The sequence below is a fragment of the Drosophila teissieri genome, chromosome 3R, assembly GCF_016746235.2.
Source record: "Drosophila teissieri strain GT53w chromosome 3R, Prin_Dtei_1.1, whole genome shotgun sequence".
NCBI lineage: Eukaryota > Metazoa > Arthropoda > Insecta > Diptera > Drosophilidae > Drosophila > Drosophila teissieri.
Window position 1 is genome coordinate 22880166 of NC_053032.1, and position 27190 is coordinate 22907355.

General features: G+C 44.5%; 7 protein-coding genes across 11 annotated transcripts; 2 read left to right on the forward strand and 5 right to left on the reverse strand.

The window, feature by feature from the left end:
- Positions 1-549: 549 nt before the first annotated feature.
- Positions 550-1846, reverse strand: LOC122621226 (protein takeout). The gene is made up of 4 exons (XM_043799023.1): positions 1773-1846; positions 1421-1661; positions 1220-1359; positions 550-1165 (listed from the first exon to the last, which is right to left on the reverse strand). Exons 1-4 carry the CDS (start codon positions 1831-1833, stop codon positions 861-863), a joined length of 747 nt encoding a protein of 248 aa, XP_043654958.1. The 5' UTR covers positions 1834-1846; the 3' UTR covers positions 550-860.
- A 1213-nt stretch (positions 1847-3059) lies between these two features.
- On the reverse strand, positions 3060-6046 carry LOC122621224 (protein takeout). Of its 3 annotated transcripts, XM_043799020.1 has the most exons (6): positions 5829-6046; positions 5644-5722; positions 4282-4758; positions 3988-4225; positions 3569-3814; positions 3060-3504 (listed from the first exon to the last, which is right to left on the reverse strand). In XM_043799020.1, exons 3-6 carry the CDS (start codon positions 4346-4348, stop codon positions 3303-3305), a joined length of 753 nt encoding a protein of 250 aa, XP_043654955.1. In that variant the 5' UTR covers positions 4349-4758; positions 5644-5722; positions 5829-6046; the 3' UTR covers positions 3060-3302. The 3 variants fall into 3 exon arrangements, with proteins under 3 accessions (XP_043654955.1, XP_043654954.1, XP_043654956.1); XM_043799019.1 differs by having other exon boundaries at positions 5644-6046; XM_043799021.1 differs by lacking the exons at positions 5644-5722; positions 5829-6046 and having other exon boundaries at positions 4282-4784.
- A 547-nt stretch (positions 6047-6593) lies between these two features.
- On the forward strand, positions 6594-8518 carry LOC122620483 (nucleotide exchange factor Sil1). The gene is made up of 2 exons (XM_043797965.1): positions 6594-6867; positions 6931-8518. The coding sequence occupies exons 1-2, from the start codon at positions 6732-6734 to the stop codon at positions 8079-8081; spliced, it is 1287 nt and encodes a 428-aa protein (XP_043653900.1). The 5' UTR covers positions 6594-6731; the 3' UTR covers positions 8082-8518.
- Positions 8519-11670: 3152 nt separating this feature from the next.
- Positions 11671-18306, forward strand: LOC122621229 (protocadherin-16). Of its 3 annotated transcripts, none has more exons than XM_043799026.1 (5): positions 11671-11778; positions 14401-14702; positions 15977-17020; positions 17083-17812; positions 18007-18306. In XM_043799026.1, exons 1-5 carry the CDS (start codon positions 11718-11720, stop codon positions 18228-18230), a joined length of 2361 nt encoding a protein of 786 aa, XP_043654961.1. In that variant the 5' UTR covers positions 11671-11717; the 3' UTR covers positions 18231-18306. The 3 variants fall into 3 exon arrangements, with proteins under 3 accessions (XP_043654961.1, XP_043654963.1, XP_043654962.1); XM_043799028.1 differs by having other exon boundaries at positions 17086-17812; positions 17995-18306; XM_043799027.1 differs by having other exon boundaries at positions 17086-17812.
- A 187-nt stretch (positions 18307-18493) lies between these two features.
- LOC122620355 (alpha-1,2-mannosyltransferase ALG9) lies at positions 18494-21007 on the reverse strand. Its single transcript, XM_043797782.1, has 4 exons — positions 20772-21007; positions 20351-20713; positions 19810-20287; positions 18494-19754 (listed from the first exon to the last, which is right to left on the reverse strand). The coding sequence occupies exons 1-4, from the start codon at positions 20927-20929 to the stop codon at positions 18882-18884; spliced, it is 1872 nt and encodes a 623-aa protein (XP_043653717.1). The 5' UTR covers positions 20930-21007; the 3' UTR covers positions 18494-18881.
- Positions 21008-21148: 141 nt separating this feature from the next.
- On the reverse strand, positions 21149-23273 carry LOC122621273 (synaptic vesicle glycoprotein 2C). Its single transcript, XM_043799091.1, has 9 exons — positions 23173-23273; positions 22954-23115; positions 22738-22900; positions 22528-22649; positions 22058-22472; positions 21870-21996; positions 21526-21809; positions 21341-21468; positions 21149-21284 (listed from the first exon to the last, which is right to left on the reverse strand). The coding sequence occupies exons 1-9, from the start codon at positions 23243-23245 to the stop codon at positions 21238-21240; spliced, it is 1521 nt and encodes a 506-aa protein (XP_043655026.1). The 5' UTR covers positions 23246-23273; the 3' UTR covers positions 21149-21237.
- Positions 23274-23865: 592 nt separating this feature from the next.
- LOC122621378 (synaptic vesicle glycoprotein 2B) lies at positions 23866-26220 on the reverse strand. Its single transcript, XM_043799223.1, has 9 exons — positions 26072-26220; positions 25842-26003; positions 25562-25724; positions 25277-25398; positions 24913-25219; positions 24744-24851; positions 24548-24680; positions 24033-24444; positions 23866-23967 (listed from the first exon to the last, which is right to left on the reverse strand). Exons 1-9 carry the CDS (start codon positions 26169-26171, stop codon positions 23933-23935), a joined length of 1542 nt encoding a protein of 513 aa, XP_043655158.1. The 5' UTR covers positions 26172-26220; the 3' UTR covers positions 23866-23932.
- Positions 26221-27190: the final 970 nt, after the last annotated feature.

Genomic DNA, 27190 nt, shown 5'->3' on the forward strand with positions numbered 1-27190 from the left:
GTATCATGTTTTTGTTGCCGTAAACCGCTTTTGCGTCTCAGCCTGACAGAATTTGACTTTAGACCGTCAGCAGTTGAGTCAGTTAAATGGATTATAAACCAAAAACCGGCAGGCTGGCTGTCCGGCAAAGTGGCTTGTTATAGCCGGCGAATTTACTTTACGATTCCCTTTAATGAACTCCCAATTAGAACTTGAACCCGTTGGGTTACAATCTCACCAGGCCAGACATCGACCCCGATCACTCCCATCTCTCCTAATCACGTTTTGGTTGCAGTTGCTCGATATATGCAAATTGGATCAACCTTCCCCAAATCGCACATTAATTCCCGTTTCAGCCTTCTTCGACACATTTAATTAATGGCTACGTCAACAGAGATTGTTTGTAAAGAGGTTCGACAAGCTTTTTTAATGTAACTACCTTTTCCAGATAGATTCTCTGAATGATCGTCGGGTGAAAATAGCACATACTTTCAGGCTGTCCTTGATCTACAAAGTTTCAGTTTCATTTGCAGTTCAAACTCTGTAACTTAATTGGCACTTAATGGGTCATCATTTTGAATGGATTTATATTTGTACGAGTATGGTATTTTACAGAACGATTCCTTGAAGCAATTATAATTTACAATGTGCTAACTACTAAATATAACTTTTATTGCCACACAACACTTACAGAATATTTCGCCAAGATGATTTGATAGTAGTTACTTGTTCTCACATATTCGAATGCCACTCACGAACTCCATTAATCCTAATGACGATTGCTAGCCTAAAAACTTCTATCTGTCAGTACGCAACAACTTGAACTAGAGCTGGCGATCAGTATCTTTGAGTGGACTGAACCCACTTTCAAAAGCAGACTACTACTCATCGGCAAACAACTTGGCATAGGGCAGTTTGGAGAACACTCCTTTGACGACGCCCAGGTACAGTTTGCTGAAGGATCGGTCGATTGCCTTGGCCGTCTCCTTGTAAATGGCCTCCGAGTTTTCGTTGAGGAAGACATTCATGTTGTCGCCCAGCGCCTTGTCGCCATTGAACAGATTGCTGAAGTGGTAGTGGCTGGACTCCGGCTTCATCGTTATCTTCAAGTCGGTAACGTCCAAGTAGGTCTCTCCGTTCTTCTCCAGCGGCTTGCCCGAGAAGCCGACGATTGCCCTGACATTAACTGGAGGGGATTTGTAGTACCTCGAAGTTTGGAAACTCAAATAGCACAGCTTACCCATAGTCATGTTACTCTGGCCAGTTCCGCTGATCGGCAGAATCAGTACCTTGCCCTGGATGTTATAGGGTCCAACCAGTGAGAAGGTTTTCGCGACAATTTTCACCTCGTGCTTGGCGGTGAGATCCCTTCCGAATCCCCTGCAAAGATCAAGGTAATACCTATAGTATTTACATGCGTATAAGGTGTGCCTGCACCTACTTCACTTTCACGATCCTTTGGTCCTTGATGCCGTACAGCAAATTGTCGGTAAAGGTTAGTGTGATGCCCACGGGACTGGAGCTCTCTCCCTGGCTTATGACCATCCTGTCCACCTTAAGGGGATCCAACTGCGCCAGGTTCAGGCCAGGATCCCCCTCCGCAGCATTTTCGCTGAACAAGGTGTTGCACAGCTTCATGATGCATTCGCCATCGCCGTACTTACACGGCTTTGGATCTTCGGCTGCGGGGAACACAAAGGATTATTTAGATAAGAAACTTAGTATTCCACATTGAAATTAAGTTTAAAAGGGATTTCTAATATATATCCGTGTGCTGTTCAATCAAATCTTACGGAATTTGGCTTCCACCGACACAAAGAGGAACAAGACGACTGCCAAAGCGATTCCAAACATGCTAACACGTCTATAACTTTAAGTTACTGAATACGAACGGGATTTTCATCTAGTATTTATAGTGGTCCACTAAGTGCAACTCAAATAACGTCTAATGGCAACCTTTGATATTGCTTTTATCTGTGGCGTAACCGTCTGCTGTCAATTCCAGAGCTCGTTTCAGAATCATCAAATAATAACGAAAAGCAACTGACTCATCAAATTGCACGAGTATTATGTAAAGGAAGCTCTGTTCAAATTTCACTAGATACTTTACTTATAGTTTATAACATTTAATGGGGTCAGTAAGCTGCACTTCACACAGCAAGTAGACCAAGTAGCAAATCTTCTCATTCACTTCAATCTTCATCGATCGGTTAGTGTGATACTTAAATTGAAGTATCAGACAGATTACATTCCGTCCAATTAAAAGTCGCGCTATTAAGTTTTCCCTTAACTTAAGTGGCAACTTACAAAAGGGCCAGTTCCAAATATAGTCGAATTGAGATGCGAAAACAACGCAGTCATGGTGACCACCAGTTCTCTAGTTAGGTATCCCTTGTGGATCTTAGGAAAGGCGGATCTCGGAACAGGTCCTGGACTTCAGTTAACTTAATGACCAAATGTCCCGCTTTGGGGCCCAGCCCCCGTGGAGAACAAAAGCAACTTGTTTCGCTCGGATTCGCTGCAGTTGATTGACTCGTGGAAGATTTTCACTGACCCAAGGCCAACTGGGTGTCCGATTCCCTGGGACTGGGAGTGCAGCTTTACCGTTGGCTACTCTTGAACTTGGCCACTGGCACCGCAATGAGTTCGAAAGGCGACAGCACAGTTGTGTTCACACCGATAGCACTACCATTTGGTTATATTTATTGGAATCTATCTTATCTATCTAGACCTTACCTTATACTTAAATAATGCTGTGCACTTTGGGGCAAATTAGCTGCATCCGAAAGGAAATATATATATGAATAAATCTTGTATTTTCGTCTTTTTTATCATACATCGTGGAATTTTTCTCTGCAGTTAGATGCTTTCATACTTTGAGCACATGTGTACCTACACTTCTGCCCACAGCTGTAGTGAGTATAGCCAGTAATACTGCCTTTGTCATGCTAATTCCGAGTCAATCGTTCAATCACGTGAGCTGCCTGCTGATAGCTGATTGCTGATAGCTGACGGCTGATTGCCGATGTGCTGGCCAAAAAGTGTATGCGACAGTTGTGCGGAAATAGTGAGATCCACGCTTGAGCTAACAATGGAACCCCCAAATGGCAGAAGCACAACCAGTTTTCTTAGATATTTGTTTATTCTACAAGTTAAAGCTTAGCTTAGCAGATATGCTGATGATGATGTGTCAATGGCCGGAATGCAACGCCCCATGTGAGTGAATAGCTGAGTAGCTGGTGAGGAAATACTCGTACACTTAGCCTAATGCCCATGCCGGATGGCGAATGGCGGATGATGGATGACGGATGACTAGTTCTCCATCAGTTCTCCAGGAAGAGATCCTCGTAGGCGAACCGCTTGAACAGCTGCGAGAGGACGCTCTTCATGATCTCGGCGATGGCCACGTGGATGGAGGGATGCAGCTCGTTCCACACCTCCGTCCAGTTGTCGTTGAGGAACTGATTGAGGTTGGTGCCCAATGCCTGGTCGCCATTGAAAAGATTCTCCAGCCGAATGTTCATCCTGGGGGCGATCACAAATAAGTTATAGCCAACCTTGAAAGGATACCAATCCGAGCTGCACTTACTTCTGTGGCTCCACCAGCACCTTGAGCTTATCCACGCTTAGGTAGGTGCGTCCGTTGCGCAGCTGGGTGCCCGGCTTGAACTTCACGGAGAACTTGGGGTTGTGCAGCACGATCTCGGCATCGCCATCGCCGCGAATCGGCAGGATCAGGATGCGTCCATCCGCCACGTACTTGCCCTTCAGCACGATCTTGGGGAACGATCCGTACATCTCGTACTTGCTCGTTGCGGGATCAGCTCCAAAGCCACTAAAAACATACGGGAATGATTATAACTTTATATATTTAATTTGTTTGTATTGATGGCATATGCAATAATTTAATCGAAGAACTTGTTGTAGCAACTCTTTAACTTTTGCTTAAAAAGGAGCACTACAATTCTTATACAGAATCACTAAGTATTTCAACCACTTGATACTCACACAGCTCTATCGAACTTCACGCTGGACAGGCCCTCCACATTCACGTCCTTAAAGTTGAGCTTGAGATTCAGGGAGCCAGTGCGTCCGTCGGAGATGTCGAAGCGCTTGATCAGGAAGGGCTCCACCTGGGGGAATCCAGCGGACGGATAGCCGGTCCTCGCGTGCTGTCGGATGAGCATGTGGGACACGTTGATGATGCAGCTGGTGTCGCCCGTGTGGCAGCGAGGCAGTTCGGGAGCTGCAAGGATAAGCCGCCAATTAGCAACGCCCTGGACTGGTTGCCCAAGGACTCACGGAAGTTGGAGGCACCGCTGGCCAAGCAGCAGAAGAGGGCCAAGCAGCTCAGCTGGAGCAGCATCATTTCTGGATTTTGGATATGGATCTGAGCTATGTGTGTGAGGGCACCACGCAATTCGACCGCTCGATGATTTGGCGAACGCCCGACCAGGTTCAATGGCAAACTGTAAATCGGCTCTGGACAGACGGCGGCATTTATAAAATTTCTGATCGGCCAGAACGATGGAGCGGCTACATATGTGGCCACCAACAACAACCAGTACACTTCATAGTTTATTCATTCCTGACTTGTCTTGGCTCGGTGTCTTGTTGTTGTTGCTGTTGGTGTTGCTGGCCGCCTGATTGGTGGCTATTTTTATTTATTCGTATACGAGTATCTCTTTCGCTTCGTGTTATGGATTCTCCTCATCATCATAGACATGGTGATCATTTCCATTATCATTATCATTATCATTGTCTTTAGCGCAGCTACCCCTAGCCAGAATTGGCAGCAGCATTATTATTATTAATTAATATTATTAGCATGTGCCAGCAACAAATAACAAATACCGAATAACAATAAACAATAACAATGGCAGCGCACAAAAGGCAGCGAAAAATCAAAAGTGATTCAATCAATTTTAATGTTCAACTCAGCCAGTTTTCGAGCAAATACCCAATATATTTCTACTCGTACTACTCCTACAATGCATCACATATAATTTAGACTATTTCGGCATTTTGTGTACTTTTTACGGATGCAAACACCGTGAAATGGAATTTGCTCATTGCTCGCACTTATAATGAAGTGCAAATACCAATAATAATAAACATATGTATATTATTCATCCCATGTTTGCTTTGAGATCAGCACTTGGGATGGGGAACCTTTGGGGGATTTCCTAAGTGTGCTAAATGGCCAAGCAGTCTGAAAGGGATAGTTTTTCAAACATCTTGTTTAATAGCATTTATTTTCTGCACAGAATATAGTGAGGGAATGCACCCCAAGGCTCCTAACTACAGAATTTCCGTTTTGGCCATGCGAAGATAAATCTTTTTGTGGCCAAACACAACTCAATTCCGACCATAAACCAATTAGACATCGTCGGGCATTTTAGACGACAGCAAACAGGTTCCAACGGCATCTATAATGGATTCGCCGGATAAAAGTTGCTCGGCGAGGTGGCTTCACTTCACTTTCAAAACTATTGGACAGGCGACGTTTGGAACGGGCCGAGTGAATTTAATTTGGCAAATTCTAGTTAAAGACTCCTGCCGTTCGTCATCGGCAATTAGCATATGCGCTGCGATTGCTTTATATACTATATATAAATATATTCGGTGTGCGATTGGCATGAAACCGGCATTCTGTTTATTTACCCATCCAATTGGCGCCAGGTGAGTCCACATATTTCACTTTTGCCCACTTTGATGTGTTTGCGCAGCCAATTCCTAGACGCTGTCGTAGACATCGAGATTACAGCAGAATTTTTGGGGGCGCCAGGGAATGGTAATTCGATATAGAAAAAATGTTAATATATGCAAACACACTTTTATGTTCTTACGTCGTGCTGCCCTGCGAATTAATTTGGCACCTCTACTTCAGTAAGTTGATTCATCTGGCGTAAACATGATTCTGTTTTTGTAAGCATAGAAAATACTTTTAGTTTGGTTTTTGTAATAGTAGTAAATTCTTTTAGTTTATAACTAGTTTAGCTGCTTTGTAACGAAGTGGAAAGCTTGTGAGTGACGGTTACTTTTCAATTTTAAGGAACTCACGATGAGTTTGGGAATTTTTTGGCATTCTGGTTTAATGTGGATCGTTTTGAATGGCATTAACTTTTTCTGGTTCTCAATTCCACTTCCCAAATATTAATTTCAAAGCGGAAATTTATAGCAATGCTTGTTTTTCAACACAATATAAAGTTTATGACGTAGACGTATAAATATTAATATTTGCGTTCGTTGATTTAATAAATTGTATCATTTTATTTGTTAATGAATGGATTTTAAAAACCATTTATAGCAGAATATACGTGAACAAGCGCAATAACAAATTATTATTATAACAATAAATAAACAATATAGATCTTAATTTTTTTTTGTATTATTATTTGTTTATATAAGCATTAAGATTCAACTATAAAATAAAAAATATGTCAAGCAAGATTTTAAAACAGAATAATATAAATCTCAATTCTGAATTAAATGTTAATAACGTAATATTGTCATTAGAAATATTTTCAAATTTGAAATTAAATTGTAACCGTCATCGACTGGTTCCGAATCACTGGTTCGGAACTAACAGCCGAATGTGGCATAATCAATGGAGCTGCCTACGGGCACACTATTAACCACATCCACATCAGAAGTCCAGAAGTTTGATTTAAAAACTCTCACGAAACTTATTTAAAACCGGGTGAAATAGAGTTTGCATACATTCTGGAGGCGAGACAAGCTGAAGCAGTATGAGTGGCAAGCAGGTAGTCGTCCTTCTGGGCAGTGTCCTGATCCTGGGATACCTGCAAGTGGCAGCGGCAACGGAAACGGACAACAAGACCAATGAATTCGTGGCCACCGACGAGTGGCAGACGATTGGGGAAGGTAACGGGTGAGCCGGGTTACCTTTAGGATGACGTGTACTAAGTGGGCATTCCATACTTCCAGGTCAAGCTATTCCCCGGGGCCTCCACGTGCGCATCAACCTGCAAACTGGACTGAAGGAAGCCAAGCTCTTGGACGAAAGCGAACGTGGCACGGCGCTGCAGAGTCAACCGGATGATCAGAAGGCTCGGCAAGATGATGACAACGAACCGCTGGCTCTGGACTACAAGCCGGACATCATCGAGGAGTCCATACGCCGCGTCAAGGAGCAGAAGAAGAGCTATGCCGAACTACGCAAAGCGTACAAGGAGTTCCAGAAGAACTTTCGCACGGACGGAGAGCTCATCGTTCAGTTGATCGATCAGTACCGGAACTTCAGCAGGACGCCACTGGAGTCGGAGATGCGCTCCAAGCTGGACTGCCTGGAGAATCTGGAGTATTTGCTCCATCAGATAGACAACGCCCTGATGTTTATCGATAATGGCGGATTGGAAGATGTACTCCTGCCCATTGTGGTCAACGATACCAATACCTCACTGCGGGTGTCTGCCATGCGTGTGCTGGGCTCGCTGGCGAGCAACAATCCCAAGGCGCAGATCAAGGTGTTCGAGAAGAACTTCGGCTCCCATCTGGCCCAGATTCTAACCAGCTCCGGAAATGCCGGTGAGATCTCCGCCGCGTTGCATGCCTTCGGAGCCCTGTTGCGCAAATTTCCGCTAGCCCAGCAGCGAGTGCTTTCCACCTCAGGTACACAAGCTCTGATCAAGGTGCTCCAGAGCCCAGATGTGGAGCTGCGGAGCAAAGCAAAGGTTGTGACCCTCATAAGCGACCTGGTGCTGGAGAAGCGATCAGTGCTGGAGGCTGGCAAAGATGATCCCGAAGCCACATCCACGATGGCGCAATATGTGCTCCTGGAGTTTGAGCCCTGGCTGAAAACGCAGGGCTACTGCTCGGCGTTGGACACTGTGCTGACCAAGGAGTTTCTGCACCTCCTGGAGCAACCGGAGGTGGTGGAACAGTTTGCCACAGCACTGGAAACCACCGAGGACATGTGCATCAGCACGTGGTCGCAAAGTTCCGGTCTCAGGCATGCCCTGTTAACCGTTCGCAATCGGTATGCCAACAGCACGGACGAATACCGACTGGAGGTGTCCCAGATGCTGGCCAAACTGTGCGAGAGATTGTTCAACAAGTCCAAGCACACCGAACTGTAATCCTAGCCAATTTACTACGTTAATGTTTCAGTTAATTGTAAGCTGAGTTCGAATGAAATTCGCAGCCAAACCATAGAATACGATAGCTAAGATGCCAAGTACTTGTGATGCAAAAATAATGCTCTTTGCGTAAAGCATACACTTTGTCATTTATGTAGGATAGCAACCATGAAGATCCTATGAAGATTTCTTAACGAGACTGCAGAATAGTCATGCCAAACTAAGAGTCCATCTACCAAGAGTTTCGTTATTAATCTGTAGGTTAATTTTTTATAATAGACAGAGGCTTGATTGTTGAGCAGAGCAAAATAGTTCTGTTGTTACACGTCATTCAACTAGGAAATCTTTTCTTTTTCTATGTTACAGACTTGATCCCCAACCCGGTTATCTGTTTCACCAAAAAGATTACGTTTTATTTCTGGTTTACTATAGTTACAATAATAAAGCAACGATTTAATGTTTAATTTAAACATTCAGTTTACTCCCATAAATCTGTTTGGTACATTCCAGTTACATATTCTTAAGATGTAGTGTTAAAAGTTAGTATCCTTATCATGAATGGGAATCGCATTAGCAGATTCAACCCCTATAGAACTACAGACCCATTTAAAGTCGGATAAGACGAGCATAATCGACCGGGCCATAAAGTAAGTCAAAAGTGTCGGAAGGAAAGGAAAAACGCCAAGGAAAGCATGTCCCAAAAAACCACTCGAAGTTTGAACGTAAGCAAAGGAAGCCACAAGAACAAGGAAAGCCTGGCACGAAACTGTACAGGAGGCGAAAGGACTTCGGAGCAGGAGAGTGCAATTATGTGTCGGCGAAGTGGAAGTCGAAGTCGAAGTCCAGCGCGGGAATTACAGCAATTAGCGGCAGTCACATGCAAATGCAATGTCACTGGGGCTGACTCACAAAGGTGGATTGGTGGATGGTTGAATGGGTGGATAGTTGGTCAGGTGGAGTGGCTGGAGGAGCGCCTAGAACGTAGCCGGCTAGGACGCCGCCTTGGTTCCCATGGCTACTCCGCACAATGTAAACAGAGAGAGGCGCTCCGAAGCGAGCGAAAGGGGTTGCACAGTCGGCTCAGTGGAGCACAACGCAGAGAGGCAGGAGAGGATTCCTGCCCTGGAAGCCCTGGAAGCCACTCATCACTTCCAGCTGGGGCGCGTGCGCAGTGGCAGCTAGCTGTTGTTGTTGTCATGGCAGTGCCCCACCGCCGCTTCTTGCTGCTTTCCAGCCGAAACGCTTGACGAGTGATGTGGAAACATTTTCGACACAAGTAAAAGAGAGGCTTCCACCGTTTAGCCACAGCAGCGGTCGAAATAATAGGTGCTTGACTAAGTCAGCATGCTTCCTCAGCTAAAATTGTAAATGTAAGAGAATTAAATACATAGTTCAACATTAATTTTAAGAAGTATTTAGCATTTTGACACTTATTTAAGAAAGTATTAGTAAATGAAGTTCCCCATTTTTTACGATAGCGAAGTGATTGAATGTTGTAAAGAATGCAGATTTAAGGTGTTTCATATCCCGTTCTGGAGGCTTTTCCACACGTTTGTTGGTTTCTTACGAAACCTTATGAAGCATTACTACTATTCAGACCCATTATTGTGACCCGGACTGTCCGCATGTGTGCTTGCATGTTGATAGTGAGCACAAGTCCGACGCACACCGGCTTCACAGGCTGTTGCTGCTTTTATTGCCGTCGGTTGTTAGGGGCGCGACTTTGGCAACATTATGGAAAATCAGTTTGTGTTTGGATCGCGATGCGAGGAGCTCGTTCAGCGCAGCGGAGTACTAACTGAAAGCGTTTCGGCCAACTTTGTTCTTTGTCCGTTTGCAATCGCGGTCATAACAATGAAATAACGTACACTAAGTGCACCTGGAAGAAAACGCCCAAAAGGATTAAGTGCGTGTTTGTAAAGCATAAAATACTGTGAAGCAAATAGTTCAATGTTTCAAAATCATCAGTCATGTGGAAAAGGATTTGCATTTTAAAGAATATCTACCTTAAGGATATACTGAGCAGCTCAGTTGTTGATGAGTTTCTATAAACATTAGACTTTACTATGCTTTTTAAGTGAACTCAAAATCAGTTTTCCAAAAAAGTGTAAATATTGGTTTATTGTTGGGAAATGTTTTCAAGTTAACACCTTTATTGAAGTACTTTCCTTTTCATCTTATTTGAACAACGCAGCTTGCAGTCATTACCGGAACTCATTTTTTGTCCCCAATTAAATCTGCCTTGTGCCATAAATCAGTTTACCAGTTTAATAAAATAAAAAAAAATCCCCTGGGGAAAACAAGTTCACAGTCTGCGGCCCAGGCGAATATTGGAAAATGTAACCGTTTTTACACAGGTGAATGACTTTTTTGTGCGCTTCCGCGGGTTTCCGGTCAAAAAAGCGTTTGCGTTTTCATTTTCGCCATTCGGCCAACGGCCAGCGGCCGATTTGTATGCAAATGTTTGTCTGTCCCCCCCAACCTCCGGATTCAGCCATCAGGCGATGCAACACGCCTCCCACTCCCTGCACTTTCCTCAGCCAAACACCCATCCACCCACCCACCTGCTGTTGTATGCCATAAATCCTGGCCAGGAGGAAGCTCCTTTGGGCCGTGTAAACGTAAACGGGCGTTTGGAATTCTTCCACTGGCTCAAAAATACCGGAACCAAGGAAACAACAACAAAAACAAAAACATTGCCACAGTCTTCAGTGGCTGCTGTTGTCTATATACTCTTTGAATCCATAAAGGTATGCTAGACCGATCTACATACCCATTTTATATGAAAGAACTTGATCTACATTATCTCAGGATTTGTAGTTTAAAGTTTAAGATTGCTGCATATTTTCTAGTTTTAGCTATATGACTGTCAAGGTAGATGGAATATATAAGGTTGTTAAAGTTCGGATAGCTATAGTAGGGAAAATTGATGAATAAAGTTACATATTTTAAAAAAAAGTTTCTGATTCGATAGAGTATTCTAAGCTTCGGTCTTGGAAAAGAATCATCCCCTGTTCGCTTGTGTTATTCTTGGAGTTTCTAGCGGAATAGAATGCCGCCAATTCCGTTGGTGACAACAATGTGGCAACCGAGCAAGCGACCCAACCGCCGACATCCACCTCCAAACGCGCCACTTGGAGGTGACATGTGTGCGACATTTGCCCCACAACCAGAAGACAATGGGGCAAAGGAAGCGCTCGGGTTGGGAGGTGTATGCTAAAGATGAAGAACAACTTTCAGTTGCTATAAGGTTGGGTGCTAATGTTCCAGTTGCTTTGGTTTCTGTGCCAGAGTGTTTTGTCTATCTAATAATCTTGTAATAATCTAGAAGTCTCTAGAAGACATTATCCATTTCAAATTGCCATTTTGCCAATTACAGGGCTAAACAAAGGAAAAGTTGCACATAAATTCAATTTGCGAACGTTTATGGCACATCGCAGATAAACGCAAAGTTATTGCTTAAGTAAGAAACAAGAGCATTACAAATGGAGTATGGAAAGTGTTAAAGAACATCGCGTGAAGTGACTGAGTTGAATCTTATTTTCATGATTTGTGTGGCAGTGTTGTGTGGCTCTGAAAAGCTGAGATACTATCAACTAACTTAATTGCTGATCCTGTATAAAATCGCTGTACAAAATGCGGATAAATCACCAATGGATATGCTATGCGATCTGCGCTTTCTGCTGGTTTAATAAAGGTGAGTCCCATAACATATTTAAGTTTGGTACTTTTATGTAGTCATAAGAAATTCGTCAGCTTTGTAGATACAGTATCTTAACAATGTCGGAATGTTGGTTTGGTAACTGTGGCTCCAAGTGTCGTCTTTGATAATCGAAAACAAACAAAGCAATTAACCGCATGTAACCCTCGAAAAGTAAAAACTGAAAAATAGTGAAATTCCTAGCGAGACTCCTCGATAAGCCAAAGAGGAAAGTCGGCGAAGAAAACAAACGGAGACGTCAACGTCGTTCTGGTCCAACGATTTATGACGGATACAAGTTTTTAACTGACTGGGGTTTACTGGGGTTTTGCCCACCCCCAAATCCCCAAGTTTACATGCCCCATGCCCCATGCCTCATCGAAATCCGGCCCCATGGGGCAGCTGTCAAATGGTTTACCTTTTCTGGATATGGATACGCAGGCCGATTGTGGTCATGAAGTTGCTCCAGTTTCAAGTTCCATTTGGCGCAATAATTTCGGTTCATTACATTGTCATACTCGAGTGCTATCGTTACTCCACTTGGGCATAGAATATGCATATATATATATTCCGACGAATGTGTCTTAATGGCTCTGTCACAGTTCAAGTTCTTCCTTAACGGGTTTGCCATACTTGAAGCTAACATGGCTTGACCTGTGCCACAAAATTGATTGTGAAATACTTATGTCGATGCTTACGATGTTTAACCAGACAGAACTCGCATCAGGCATGGAGCCACAAGTTGCTGTTTGGAATCGGAATTCCAAAAACTAAAAGCCCTATACCTATACCTCTACCTATATAGCTACATATATAACGATATAGCTTTGGCCAAAGTCAGTGGCCCAGACCGAGGAGTTTGTCGTTTCGTTGGCGTTTTCATGAAAATCACCAAGCTGAACGGACACTTTTTCTCTTTTTGGGCTTTCATGCTGTTGTTTTATCAAAAGCAACCAAAACAAACCGAATGAAAATTTGTTTTCTGAACTTTTTGATTGTTGAAACTTTTCTCCACCACATCCCCATCTCCATCCCCATCCACATCCACATCCATATCCCATATGCACATTCACGTATTTTGGCCAAATTTGTTCAGCCGCCAACTCACTTTCATTTGTCTTACACTCTCCCAGTTGGCAAAAAAATAAAAGTAGAACTTATGTAATCTTTAGGTGGGTTTTGGTTCGCTATTTAATCTCCACTCCATTTGGGTGAAGCTTCGCGGATTTACGCTTCAGGTATTTGCGGCTTATGGATGGGTTTTGGAATCCAATGACTCTAATTAGTCTTGGTTTTTAAATAAAGCGGATTGCATACATGCATTCGTTTACTAATTAGTAGGATAGTTGGGCAATTTCTTCGCGGGATGGATTCCAGTGCGTAGTCCCGATTGCAGATTACGATTGTAAAACTTTCCATTTTCTCCAGAAAGTAGTGCATGTACATCGAGTGTACGTGAGCTATCAGCACACATCTGAGAGATTTTGTAATAAATCCGCAGCAATTAGACTAATTTTCAAAACACACTTTAACTGTCGAAGAAAGTCCACGAACGGAGCTCTTCATTGCCATGTGCATTGCCCAATGTCACAACAATTAACCTACAACGAAGATCTTGAAAACACTGCCAGAAGATTTCACTCTGCCACATCTCAGTTGTATCCGTATCTCGCGTGGAGAAAATCCCGCCGGAGATGACTGGCGACCCCCAGCCAGGGTCATTCCAAGTCGTTTGTAAACCGACAACCGTTTACCAGAACCATATTAAAAACAGAAAAGATACTAACTGAAGTTATACTGTTAACACATAGTTAGAACTTGTTCTTAAGCTGGTCAAGGGGTTGGAGGCAGAAACCGGAACCTTTCAGGGGAGATACTTGCAAGAGTTTGTAATTGCACTGCCCAAAAAAGGTGTTATGTCACGCTGCCATGGGAGTTGAGTAATTGGTTGTGGTTTGGAACCTTAACTGCCATATAAATATGTCATTTAAGATACACCAATGCGTAGTTAGGAAAATGGGCCGAAAATTAGAGACTTTCTTTTAGCTTTTTCCGAATGAACTTGTACCGATTTGCATACGAGGAGCGCAAGTGTTTGCATCCATTTGCATGACCATCCCAAGTTTAACCATTGCACACTAACACAATTAGATATCAGAGCTTGTCCGGAAACGCAAATCAGCTGCGAAGCGGCCAAAGAGTGGTTCCATGTGGCCAGTTACCCACATGGATATCCATCCACTGGGACCCACGGTGGTGGTTGCTCTTCGCCTCTGCAGCTGTGGCCCAAAATTGCAGCACTCGAAATGAAAGAAAACGGAAGCTTAGTAGAGCGTATCCGAGGTACGAGCAAACATGTCTGGTGATTCGGACAGGTGGGCTCACTGGAACACAAACACTGGACCGTCCGGTCCATCCATGTGGTGGCTTCCTCTGCCTGTCGCTGCAATTTACTTTTAATTTGCAATTATCTAGATGGACCTCGAAAGTAAGCCTGAAAGGGAGAGAGTCCAATTTGCAGACCGATACTCGAACATGGTATTTCTTACACCACTTTTTAGGTCACAGATACTAGATACTATGGATGTTTACTAACATACAATTTCCCTCACTTTGCAGCTACTCTGGGTGCCATTCTGGACTCACGTTGCTATCTGGAGGGCGGAGGTTCCGCGGAGAGTTTTCTTGCCACCGAGGATCTGGCGGTGGGCTCCATCATCGGCAAGCTGCGGATCAACGGCGATGCCAATGCGGAAACGGGCGACATCAACCTTTCATTGAGAGAGAAGAATGCTCCCGTCGAGATTCATCCTGGCACCAAGGAGCTAGCGCTATCGGTGGAGCTGGACAAGGAGGGCGTGAGAGGACCTTCGTCCATCTACGTGAATGTGATCTGCATACGACGGCATTCCACGGATCCGGTAAGCATTTCATCCCTCTCTCCCAGTGATATATGCTAATGGTCTTTCCTTAAGAGAAAACCGCAAGAAACCGGGGTGAATGGGAATTAGTTAGGGCAATAATAATGGGAAACCATATAGCCGGCCAGTCGAATTAAACCACAGAAAGTGGTGGCTAAGGACTTGTCGATCAGGCTAACGCCGCAATTAATCAGACGTCCTGGTCGTTGACCCACATCGAACACATTTCCTTGGAGCTCTTCCTGTCGGCCACTTCAGAATCGCATTCCGCACCTGTGAGCCACTCGTTCGTGCCATTCAATGGGCAACCAATTAACCTATATAGAGCAAGTGGCCACCTTCTTGAACCCATGCCTCCATGCCTCTATGCCTCCCCCAGGAGAAGGTGCGTGTTCCCCTGGGCTAGCTAAGCTTTGTTAAATTTCGGTAAACACGATTCCCCGCGTTGCGGCTATTCGAGGCACTCTATAAACAATTGAAAACTTGCCAGACACAACGCCCATTTCAATTTTAGAATCAACAAAGCGCTAGTTCCTACTTCACCGGCAACTACTGCTGCAAGTCCATTTAGAAGTAAAGGAGCCATCGAAGGTGGGATCAAGATTTGCTATAGATTAACAATGCTTCCATTTCTAATGCATATCAGGCGATTTCCGGTGGAGCCACTACTTAAATTTGTCATCAAATAGGTTTTAACACACCTTTTGCCACTCGACGGATCATCTTGAGATCGCAGACTGTGGTCTAGCCACCACTGGTTTCCAGGTCCTGCAGGCACACGAGAATCCTTCTGGCAGTCAACCCCTTTGGCGCCTGCGGTTAGCCCCAACTTCGTGGCCATAAATTAGCCATTAAGGCTTCCGTTTGCGGGTAGAAATCTAGCTGGGGGGTTGAAGGTGCCGGGGATGTCCTGGTTTGGGGAGCGAGGTCCGCTAAACATGCAAATGTATGCAGGACATTCGGCGGCGTGCTTGGGCTTTGAACTCCTGCGAGGTCAGTGACCAGCACATGTGCTAAAAGTGAGGTGTTTGTCTTGAAGTGCACACACTCGAAAATGGGTTGTTCTACACAGGCAGAAAAGGGGGAACTTGTTTGATAAAATGAGTAATGAAATACAAAAATTGAACTACTACTCAAAATTCCTTATAACATAAAATGAGTAAGTACTTAATACGATGATTTTGGTTTTCAATTTCAAAGAGTAAAAGAATTTGTAATTTTTCTGAGTGCAAACATGCCTTGCTTAATTTTCACCTCAATCAATTTCTCCACAGAGCTTCGTCATTCCCGTGAATGTGCGAGTAACTGATGTGAATGACAATGCGCCCCAATGGATCGGAACGCCCTACACTTTAACCCTTTCGGAGGTGACCGTCCCGGGCACTAGAATCCTGCAGGGAGCCCGTGCCGAGGACGCCGACCAGCCGGGTCCCTTCTCTACGGTGGAGTACCAGGTGCTGCCAGGACCGTACTCGGAGTACGTGCAGTTCCTCAATCCCCTGGAAGGTACGCTGGTGCTAAAGAAGGCCCTCGACTACGAGCAACTGCAGAACTTCACGGTGAAGCTGAGGGCACAGGATCAGGGGACACCGCCGCGTCACTCGGACACGCTGCTGCGGGTGGTCATCACGGATGCGGATGACCAGAACCCAAAGTTCCAGCGGGAGTCCTACAGCGCTGAGATACCAGCGGATGGTAGGCCGGGTGAGCTGCGCATGCGGCCGGAGCCACTGAAGGCGGTGGATCAGGACGAGGGCATTTGTGCGCCCATTCAGTACACGATAGTCCAGTCGCAGGATGCCAAGTACTTCCGCATCCATCCGCACAATGGCGCAATTAGCCTGCTAACACCCATTGGCTATGCGGATGTGGCCAATGGAGCCACGTTGGTGGTGAAGGCCACGCAGATCGACAATCCAGACCGTTATGCCTTGACCACTGTCCAGTTGACGCGACCTGGCAGTCACAGTGACTTGAGCACTCTGGCCTTCGTCCAGAAGAGATTCGTGATGCGCATTCGCGAGGACACGGCAGTGGGCAATCGGATTCTAGCACTGCCCACCAACAAGCCCGGCAAACACCTCAAGTACATCATTCCCGATCCGGTGAATTCCCAGTTCTTCAGCGTAGGATCGCTGGGAGAACTTGTGCTGGCCAAGCCACTCGACTACGAGAAGATGACCAAGCACGAGTTCCAGGTGCTAGCCACCGATGGCATGACCAACAGCACCGCGGAACTTACACTGGAGGTAATTGACGTGAATGACTGGGAGCCTCGGTTCCGTGAAACGCACTACGAGTTCATGGTGCCCAAGAGCGTAAGTGTTTGAGAAGCGTTCTCTTACTTCCTAATCTTACCTTTACAATTTCTCCTCTTCAGCAGGCCCTGCAATCCCGCGCGGATTCCTTCGAGGGCGTGCTGATCGGCAAGGTGGAGGCAGCTGACGGGGATCGCAACGACAAACTGGAACTCTCGTTGCGTGGCCAGCACGCTGGACTGTTCGAAATTGATTCCACTGGAAACATCTACATGCGACCGGAGCAACTGCAGAGCCTCAACGAGTCCACGGTCCATCTGATAGCCATCGCCACGGACACGGGCGTGCCACCCAGGAGCACTTCCGTACCGGTGAGTGTCACCATGGAGGGTCTGACGCTGGCTCGGTCCGGATGGAACAGCAACATGTTGGGCATGTTCGGCATGATTGTGGGCCTCTTTCTGATGATCATCGTGGCGCTCAGCTGCTACATTGTGCGATCGAAGAAGCAAGGCAAGAGTGCGTCCAGCGGATTGGGACTCGGGCGGAATCGGGTGCACAGCCAGGCGCACAGCAGCGTGTCGTCTGCCAATCTGGTTACCCACGAAAAGCTGGCGGGGAATGGCAACGGCAATGGAGCCAGCGTAACGAGCGGCGGAGTCTCCGTGCTGCACATGAAGCACGGCGGTAACATCACCATGGCCAATCCGATGAACAATGGCCTGCATCACGTGGCCAGTGGAGCCAGCAGTAGCATGGCCCTCGGTAGTTCCGCCGCCCTGTTGGAGCGGGAACGAGAGAGGGAGCGGGATCGGGAGCGTCAGCGGGAGAGCTATGCGGCCACAGTGCGCAGTAAGTGCCAGTCAATCATTATCACTACCAAGGGTGCCAGTCGATAGCTTAGTTCATTAAAATTCCAAAGAAAAATCAAAACTAATATCGTAGAAATTAAGAAATTAATAAACTAGATTGGCATCTTTGATCCTTCCCAACATTCTGCCCCCATTCTCACCCGACACATTCACTATTAAAAGTCTTCTTGCCAGGCATAGTGTCGCGCGCCTCCGCCAACGGCCAGCTCTTCGAGGAGGATGAGATCGAGCACGACTCCCTGCAGACGGAGAACAACAACCGGAAAGTGGCAGCCACGGGAGCGTCAAGCGGCGGGGGCACCACCATCAGCACTACGCCCGCCAATGTGGGCTCCAATCTGCTATCCGCCACCGATGCCATGAGCTCCTCGGAGAACAACTTGACGGTCTACTTTTAGAGCGCAGGAGGGGAGCCAGTTGCTCCCGGAGAGCTTGTAAATATCGCTGCTAAGTCAGTTTAGGATTAGGTTTAGGCCCCGCACACGTGTATGTACATTGAGTAGACCAAATATAGCATTGTAAACAGACTCGGCACCAGATCTAGACTAAGTCCAAGCGATTTCCATTGTAAAGTTTTGCTTCCCAGATTGTAAGAGGATGCGTCCAAATAAAGTTTTCGACTATTCAAGCATGTTGGCCCCTTCCATGCAAACAGTTTACCTTACGAATCTCGTTGTTTATATTCTTGACGCTTATGTTCTACTTCGATTCTGGTGATCTTCACAACTTTGGCATGGACAAAACAAAAATAACTAGAATTAAAAACGTTTCACTGACTTAGAACACATACTAGGGTATTACGAATTCAATGCTGGGTAAGAAAGATTAAGTGGAATACAGAAAAGAGCTCTCAGGGGTACAAAGATACTTGAAAATCACTATAAATTCAATATGAATTGAAGCTATAGTTTCTTAAGCATAATTGCCTGGAATTTTTTTAGGATTAATGCGTTTTTTGTATGAAAAGAGAGAGAGAGCCACCCCGTATGCTAAGGATACATTGCAGTTTTAGTGGCATGACTCCAGACTCCTTCTATCTGGGCCTGCCTTTACCTGCCATTTCGTTTCGTCTTTCGCTTGAGCAGGTTGAAGTCTCCGTACTGAATGTGATTGTCGGTCAGGAATGGCACATAGAAGGCTCGCAACACCTTGTGCGACTTCTCCGGAATGAGGAAGGGCAGGCTCTTCATCACCGACCAATCTTTGGATCGTTTCGAATAGTTGGGTTCCAGAGCCGTATACTTTCCTTCATCAAAATCGACAAGGAAATCGCAACGGTCGTAATCAAAGTACATGTGTTCATTTTCCTGGTTGAGATCGTTAAAATACGGTTGCACTACTTTAGTAGCATTTTGGCCTTCGTCATAGTACGCAGGGAGCATGCCCCGGAACTCGGACTTCAGAAAACGAAGCCGGAAGTTTTTGGCGGGAAAGAAGAAGCTGCCCGGATATCGATGCCAGTCTTTGCCAATGCACACGTTGTATATCACATCCGGGTCGTACTGTGGAGTCGCCTTAAACTGGTTCAGCTCCAGCATCAAATCCATCGGAGCGTGGTAGTTCCTGTACAGGGCAAACACTCTGGAAAGTCCTAACAATGTGCTGGTCACCATTACCAGAATGGCAATGAACATGCTGTGGTCCAGATAGTGAACGCCCGCCTTAATTTTGAATACCAGCGATTTGAAGCGGAAGAAAATACGCTGATACACATCCACAGTGATGGCTCCACAAAGCGAGATTAGAGGATATACGGGAAACAGAAAGCGCTCTTCCTTATGCGGTTGGGCAAAGAAGACGAGAAGCCACAGGTACAGAGGAGCCAGCGAGATGTAGTGGGGGAAATTTAACGTCGACTTTGATTTGGCTGGTACAATCAAATAGTCCATGACCAGCATTATGGGTAGTTGAAGTGCCAGGAGCTACAAGGGAAAAAGTTTTAATAAAATCAAAAGGTTAATAGATACAATAGCTTACCCAAATAATATTGAAGTTAAGGAAACCATTGATGATGTAGTAACTTAGTGGTTCCGTGCCAAATATGTTTGGTCCGTGGCTGGTGAACACATTGTACCAAACAATATTTAAAGGAGCAAATGTCAGTTTGCCAAAGTAGCTGGTATCAATGGCAATCATGGGAATGGCAACCGTAGCGCCCGATATCAGGGTCCACTGAACAAAGGTCTTCCAATCCCGCTGTCTAAGCAGCATCTCCAGCACCAGCGGAATGCCAATAAGCGCAGCAAATGGCCAACCCAGCAAAGCGGATATTGCTGTCAGGAATATGGCAAAACAGTAGTTTTGTTGCCACCAGGCGGCTAGGGCAGCACAACCGAAGTACATGGAAAAGGAGGAGGGCAGTAGAGCGGTGCTGGACACAAACATGCCCACACTAAAGAGCTGGAATATCAGCCACAGACGACCGATGTGAATTCCAAACTCCTGGCAAATGGACCTAAAATAAAGTTTAATAAATAATTGAATTCCGCGCAGGTTATGGTACTAATGCAATGCTTACTTGTACATATATCGCTCCATCACGGCACAACCGAAACCCAACATACATCTCACCATGTAGAAGATGAGAATGGGACTGGGATTGAACAACTTTTGGTAAAGGTATCCGGGCACGCCCTGCAGCAAGAGGTACGTGTACGAGCGGAGTCCAAACTGCGGGCTGTACTCCCACGTCTGGAGGCCATGGCCATTGATGATGTAGTGCAGCGGCTCCCAGTAGTTGAAAGTTTCGTCGCAGTCGGCTATGTACGCCCAAATGGCGCTGCACAAGCGGGCACTCACGAAGGTTTTGAAGGCGGTCTGAACACTGGGCATTATGGGATTGGGAATCCCCTTCTCCTGGACACCACTACTAGGTTGTTTGCTGCGGCGGAGAATTAAACGCGATTAGTTGGAGTCAGGATATGCAGACCAATACTTACCGCTTTTTGGCATCCTTATCCTTCTTTTTGCCGGCCGGTGCGGCTTCCTTGGCCTTGTTGTTGCCATTCAGGCCTGGTCTTTTGGGCGGCTTCTTTGAGAGAATCTGGTTGTCCGCCTTGTTGGCTATGTAGCGGGCGCGCGCAGCCGGAGGCGCCATAATCCGGACGTTCTGGGAAAATTGCCGGCGGAAAAGTTGCAAAGTATTGTATATTATCAATATTATGTGGCGCAGGTTATCGATATCATCAAAGGTATCGTGAGAACATGCATTTCAGTTGGGGTATTCTTGCCCCTAGCTCAGTTTTGTTATCGATATGTGAGCGTTTGTGTGGATAGTAACGACTTTTTAAACTTAAAGTGAGGTCACCATTGTAAGTTATAATAAAAAAGCTCAAGTATTTATGTAAAAATTTAATAATAAACATTAAAGAAGAAAAATATACAAATACAAAAATGAACAATCAATTAAGCTGAGTTCCGAATCGGTAGGTAATGAACGATAACAATGCACACTGAAATTAAAGGAAATAAAGACAGTTTAAGTTATTTAAGTACTTGAATAACTTACCAATTAGAGTGCATGTAAACATGGCAAATGTTGTGTTGCAGTAAGGTTGCAGCATAACTCCCATTAAGTTCGTAGCTGCAATGATCCCAAGTCTTCCCAGAGACATGCAGAAGCTAACTGCCTTGGACCTGATCGGAAAAGGATATATAGTTATTTCAACATAAATGAGAGCATTCAACATTTACCTCAAATGTGTAGGTACCAAATCAACAATGGCGCCAATCATAATTGAAATCGAAAGTCCAGGCAGAAGTATGTAAAGGCAGAAGAGAACAAGGACTCCTGTGGGACTTTCCATGAAGTGCAAAAGGACTCCACTTAATGTTGCAACGCCTAGGGCAGCTAAAAGTACGTTTTTGCGACCCAAAGGATTGAGTATCAGTCCTTGAATTGAGAATCCAATCAGAAATGCGAAACCTACAACGAGGTTGTCTATATAGGTTTTGCTACTAATAGGATCGGTGCAGTCCTAAAATAAAAAGTTGGTATTAAGATGAGGGACCTAATTTTAAAATATTTCCATATTCACCAAAGTTTCTGTTACGTTGGGTTGTTCTACGGGTACGCTAAGAATTTCGCATACTGTAGAAGAATTATTTTCGGCACCCGATGAACGATTTACAATTTCGGGAAACCAAAGCTGCATTCCATTTGAACTACAAAAAAATATTCATAAGGTTAAGGAGCTACCGAAAGTCTAACACCATTAAAGATTACCCGAAAAACATTCCGAAAAGAGCCAAGTTACACAGAATAAAATTAAATCCATGGGGTTTATGGAAAAGTGGAATGGTAGCTCTGCATATTTTGGATAATATACCACATCCTTGACTTTCGGCCAACAAGTTTTCGCCAACTGGATCCTCGGACTTCAGTGTAAATTCATCGCAGTTCAGAACTTGATGTATGGATTTTCCCCTGTTGAATTTACTGATCCAAGCCACGGCTTCAATTGCTTCGCTGTTCTTTTCTTGGGACAGCAGGAACTTGGGGCTTTCGGGATAATAAAGTAATATCAAGCCGCCAATAAATCCTGGTAGCAGGCTAACTAGCAACAGCAAACGCCATGGCCGAAACACAAAATCTCCGATGGTGATGGCCCAGTTCGAGGAGAGAACCAACCAAGCAGTTGCTGTAAGGTTTTAGTTTTCAGTTAATAAAACTATTGTATCCATAAGTATGCATACCTGGAACATATATTGCCGTAACACTGACAAACATTGTCGAATAGTTAATCGCCACGGCGCGATGTCGTGGTATATTGAATTCACTTAGATATGCATAGAGTGCTGCTGACACCGCGCCGACACTGTATTCATATGACAATCGAATGTGAGAATTCCAACATGGAAGAGTCAAAGATTTGTGCAATAAATTACGTTTTAGTTCGTACTCACCTAATTCCAACGAGAAGGTTTATAATGTTAAATAGCCACACGCTGGTGACGAACATTAGCACGAACTGCAGGGCATTGCTAGCGAAGTTGCCATAAAGTAGAACCCTGCGGCGCCCTATATCATCGCTGATGTAACCCCATATGTAGGTCGATAGGAAGATACCTGTGCACACACATTTCCATTGTGATCTCTACACTCACATCGTTATATCTCACCTGTAACACTAGCCGCCATCATCACGCCCTTCTCCGCCTGTGTGGTTTCGAACTCGCACTGCGAGGCGATGACAATGATACTCATGGCTTGTTGGGCTGCAACGGATGTGATTGTCAGCAGTCCGCTGACGAGCAGCAGCACCCACTGCGTTTTGCCATAGCCTAGGTCCCAAATAATAGCATCAGATTGAAGTACGACAATTGATTTGAGCTAGTTACCTATCTTCTCCAGTACCATGTCGTAGTCCCAGACATTGGGACCGAGGGTATTGCTCTCCAGTGAGCTGTGCATCTTGACATACCTGAGATTGCTGGCGACTGGTCAGTCAGTTAGTGCAACACTTGCTTTTAAGCATTGTATTCTAATAACCCCCTGTAGAACAAATGAGCGACATGTGAACCGCAAACCAGTTTTGAGATTAAGGCATTTGTGATTTTGATTCAAATTAAACATTTTGCTGAGATCTCTCAGGCACATCAATGAATTCGATTTTATATGCAAACTGGTTGAGAAAATACGATGCCAAATGCAGTGGGGGTAGTTCATCTTCATCTTGCTATCTAAGCATAAAAACACTCATTGAAATTGAATAATACTTCGAACTAAATGAAAATTATTTGGATATTTTCGGAATAAAAGAATATACATATATTCTCTCAGCAAACCAAAAGCTACAGATTCTTCGAGTTTGCTCCGAGTGAATTTCCATTGTAACATGTGGTTTTGACTTTTGTCCGGTTTTCTAGGGGGAGTGGCAGTCTCTTTTTTATTGTATTTCTTAGAAAACAAGGTTATAGCATAAACTGGCCTAAAGAATTGTGGCAGTTAATTAAAGTCTAGACAACATAGGATGGTAACCATACTTACTTCACTCGTTTTTAATGCTAAGCTACTAAACAAATAAATGTTTTCCTTAATCATTTTAATTTATTGTGGTACTTAAACTAAACTTAGCTACTTAAAATTAAATGGCAAGTCCTAAATTGGTAACAGCAACGTCAGACTTGCACATACTGCAAAGGAAATGGGAAATAATTACTATCATAGGTACATTCAGTTACTGAATAAGGTTTCTTACCCAGAACAAACCCGGAGAAGACTCCGAAAGTAAGAGAGCAGTAGGATTCCAGCAGCACCCCGATGATATTACTGCCGAAAACACTTCCCGTGCGACCCAACATCAAACAAATGCAGACCGCTTTTCCCCGCAGGTGGGTGGGCACCAGATCCACGACTGCTCCACTCAGAATGGAGACACACAGTCCTGGCAGCACCAGATACAAGCAGAAGCAAACCACTATAGCCACCTCGTCCTTTATGAAGATCAGTGCAATTGCACAGGCTCCGGCCAAAGTCAATCCAATGGAAATCGAGGCCTTGCGCCCAATCGTGTTGATAATGAGACCCATCAAGATATAGCCAACGATTAGGGCCGATCCATAGGTGATGGTGTCTATATAGCTCTTGGTGTTTATGTGGTCGTCGCAAACCTGCAATATGCATTCAAGAGAAAGTATGAAAAATATGCCGGAACTGTGGCCTACTTATGAGCTGCTCACTCATCTAATTCCTAGTAATGTTCTTTTTACTCACTTTATTGGTTGCATTCGCTTGCATTTGATCAATTGACGCATCAATCACTTGGCAAACAGTCATTGAATCTTCGGCTGTATTTGAGCCCAATCGATTTTGAATTTCCGGATACCAAAGTCCCATGCCCGAAGAACTGTTTGCGAAAGTTAAGCCTAATTATTGAAAGCAAACTGGGACTCAAGTGGATATCACTCACCTGAAAAATAGACCACACATAATGGTACAGCTGATGACGAAGTTCAGCAAGTGAGGCCTCCTCAAAAGCGGCAAAGTTTCCTTCCACATTTTCTTGATTGTTGTAAATCTACATTGTTAGTGAATTGTTAGTTTCTCAACTCATTATTTGCTTAGCAATAAACACTTACGCTGACTTGGATATGAGCAGTATATTCTCACCATTCGCGTTATCTTCTGTTTTCAGTTTATGGACCTTGAATTCGTGCAAGTGTTTACCCGAATTCGTCACTGCAATCCAATCGACGGCCGCGAAAGCCTCTTCGGTTTTGTGCAAGGACATTAGGATCTTGGGACTCTCCGGAAGTGACCACAACATCAATGTGCCCACCACACCAGGCAGCAAGTAAAAGATGGTCAGCAATCTCCAAGGGCGCAGTGCAAAGCCATCGGTTACACTAACACTCCAGTCCATCGAAAGTATCAGCCAGGCGGTAGCTGCAATGACCAATCTCTAGTCTTCAAAGTAAACAGTAAGTGCAGAATAGGTATTACCTGGAACATAGACGGTTGATATTCCCACGAAGAGACTGGCGTAGTTGATGGCGATGGGTCGATGACGGGGAGTGAAGAATTCCCCGAGATACGCATAGGTTGTTGATGATGCTCCCGCAATGCTGTTTGGATTGATAATATTGTTAGAGAGAGACACTCGTTTTCGATGGTAAAAAGATAACGTAGTTAGATATTCACTTCAATTAACGGAATTGCAGTTATATTCGGAATTGTTCGCTTTATACTAGTAAAATGCTGTAAAATCTTAAGTACTAATGTACTTACAAAAATCCAACTCCGAAGCGGATAAAGACATACAGCCAGTAGTTCGGAATGACAGTGGAGCATAGGGATAAGAAATTGCCGGCAATCGTCGTATAGATCAGCACTGGTCTGCGGCCTATAGTATCACTTAGGTAACCCCAAAAGTAGGATGAGCAGAATATGCCTGTGAAATAGATTAGGCCCACGTGAAATATGCCACAATGAAAACGTGAAAGATAAGGTTTAACAAATGCTAATTAAAATACTTTAAGTGATGTGCATGTGAAAGGCGAAAGCTCACCGATAAAACTGGCAGCACTCATAACCGCCTTATCCATTGAATTCATCTCGAAGTCGCACTGGGATACTATGGTGATGTAGGACATTCCCATGGTCTCGTTTATGACCATCATCAGGAGAAGTCCTGCGGCCAAAAGGACGATCCATTGCACTCGCCCGAAGCCTGCGATACATTTAATTGAAAACACAATTTCATAAGGATACACAAGGGTTCCAGGACATTTGCACTACCAATTATTTGAAGCACATCCTCATACTCGTGACCAGCACTGGGACTCCCAACCGATTTGGGCTTCGACTCAACGTCCTGTTGACCCGATTCCGAACTCATAGTGATTGCTTAGATTGACTTTTGAGATATCTGGCATACCCGAACCTGCGACAAACTAAAACTGACGGACAGCCCAAGTTGAAGTGGGTATAAAAGCAGTGGCAGCGACAGCAGCCAAGAGGTTGGGTTATCAGACGGCACAATAAAGATAAATGGGGGTCTAGATGATATTCTGTTTGTCTATAAAATGTGTATCACTCATTTACTACGACTGAAAATCTTGGCCACCCCTTCCTCGCCCACCGTTTTCTCAATTCATTAGAGCAAATAATGCAAAGGTTCGTTTCATTCTTTCTGTCATAATTTCCCGTGGTTTAACACTCTGCAACATATTTTTAATATTCGAAACCAATACTAACTATATTTGAGCTGATCAAAATCTATGATTTAGAAAACTATTTCATCTGGCCTTACTGCATTAAATTATTACACAAAACTAGTGTGCAAGGTATTTCAAAAATTTCCGCAAGATCCCCAAGGTAAACACTTATTTTGCTTGGGAGTGATACCATTGGGGTAATAACAGTGGCTAAGTACAATTAAGTGCAAGCCCGCCTACAGTGGTTACAGTTCCTTCACAAAAAATATTATGTTTAATTGTTTACCCCTTAATGCTTACTATCATCAAATGTGTGAAAACGGAACGCCACTTGGGGATTACCACCATAAATCCAGCCACACAAGGCGACATTCATATGTAGATGTTCGCCTGTGGGGGAGTCGACACCTTGAAGCGACCCCATGACATCCACATAGCGGTAGTTGATGTTACATTTGCCTACTAAGTGGAAAGTGAATCATTTTAAAGTTGGATATGACTTGGCTATGATATGTCTATATGATATGGATAAGGTATTCTGCTTTAAACGGTTATTGTAAATATAATTTTTAAGTTAACCGTTAAATAACAAAAACTACATTTTTTATTTAATTTTTAAATGAAGAAAATACCCGGTTCACTTTAGCGAATCTTTCCGGTTGCATGTATCGATAAGAGTACGTGGACTTATCGCCCGCTG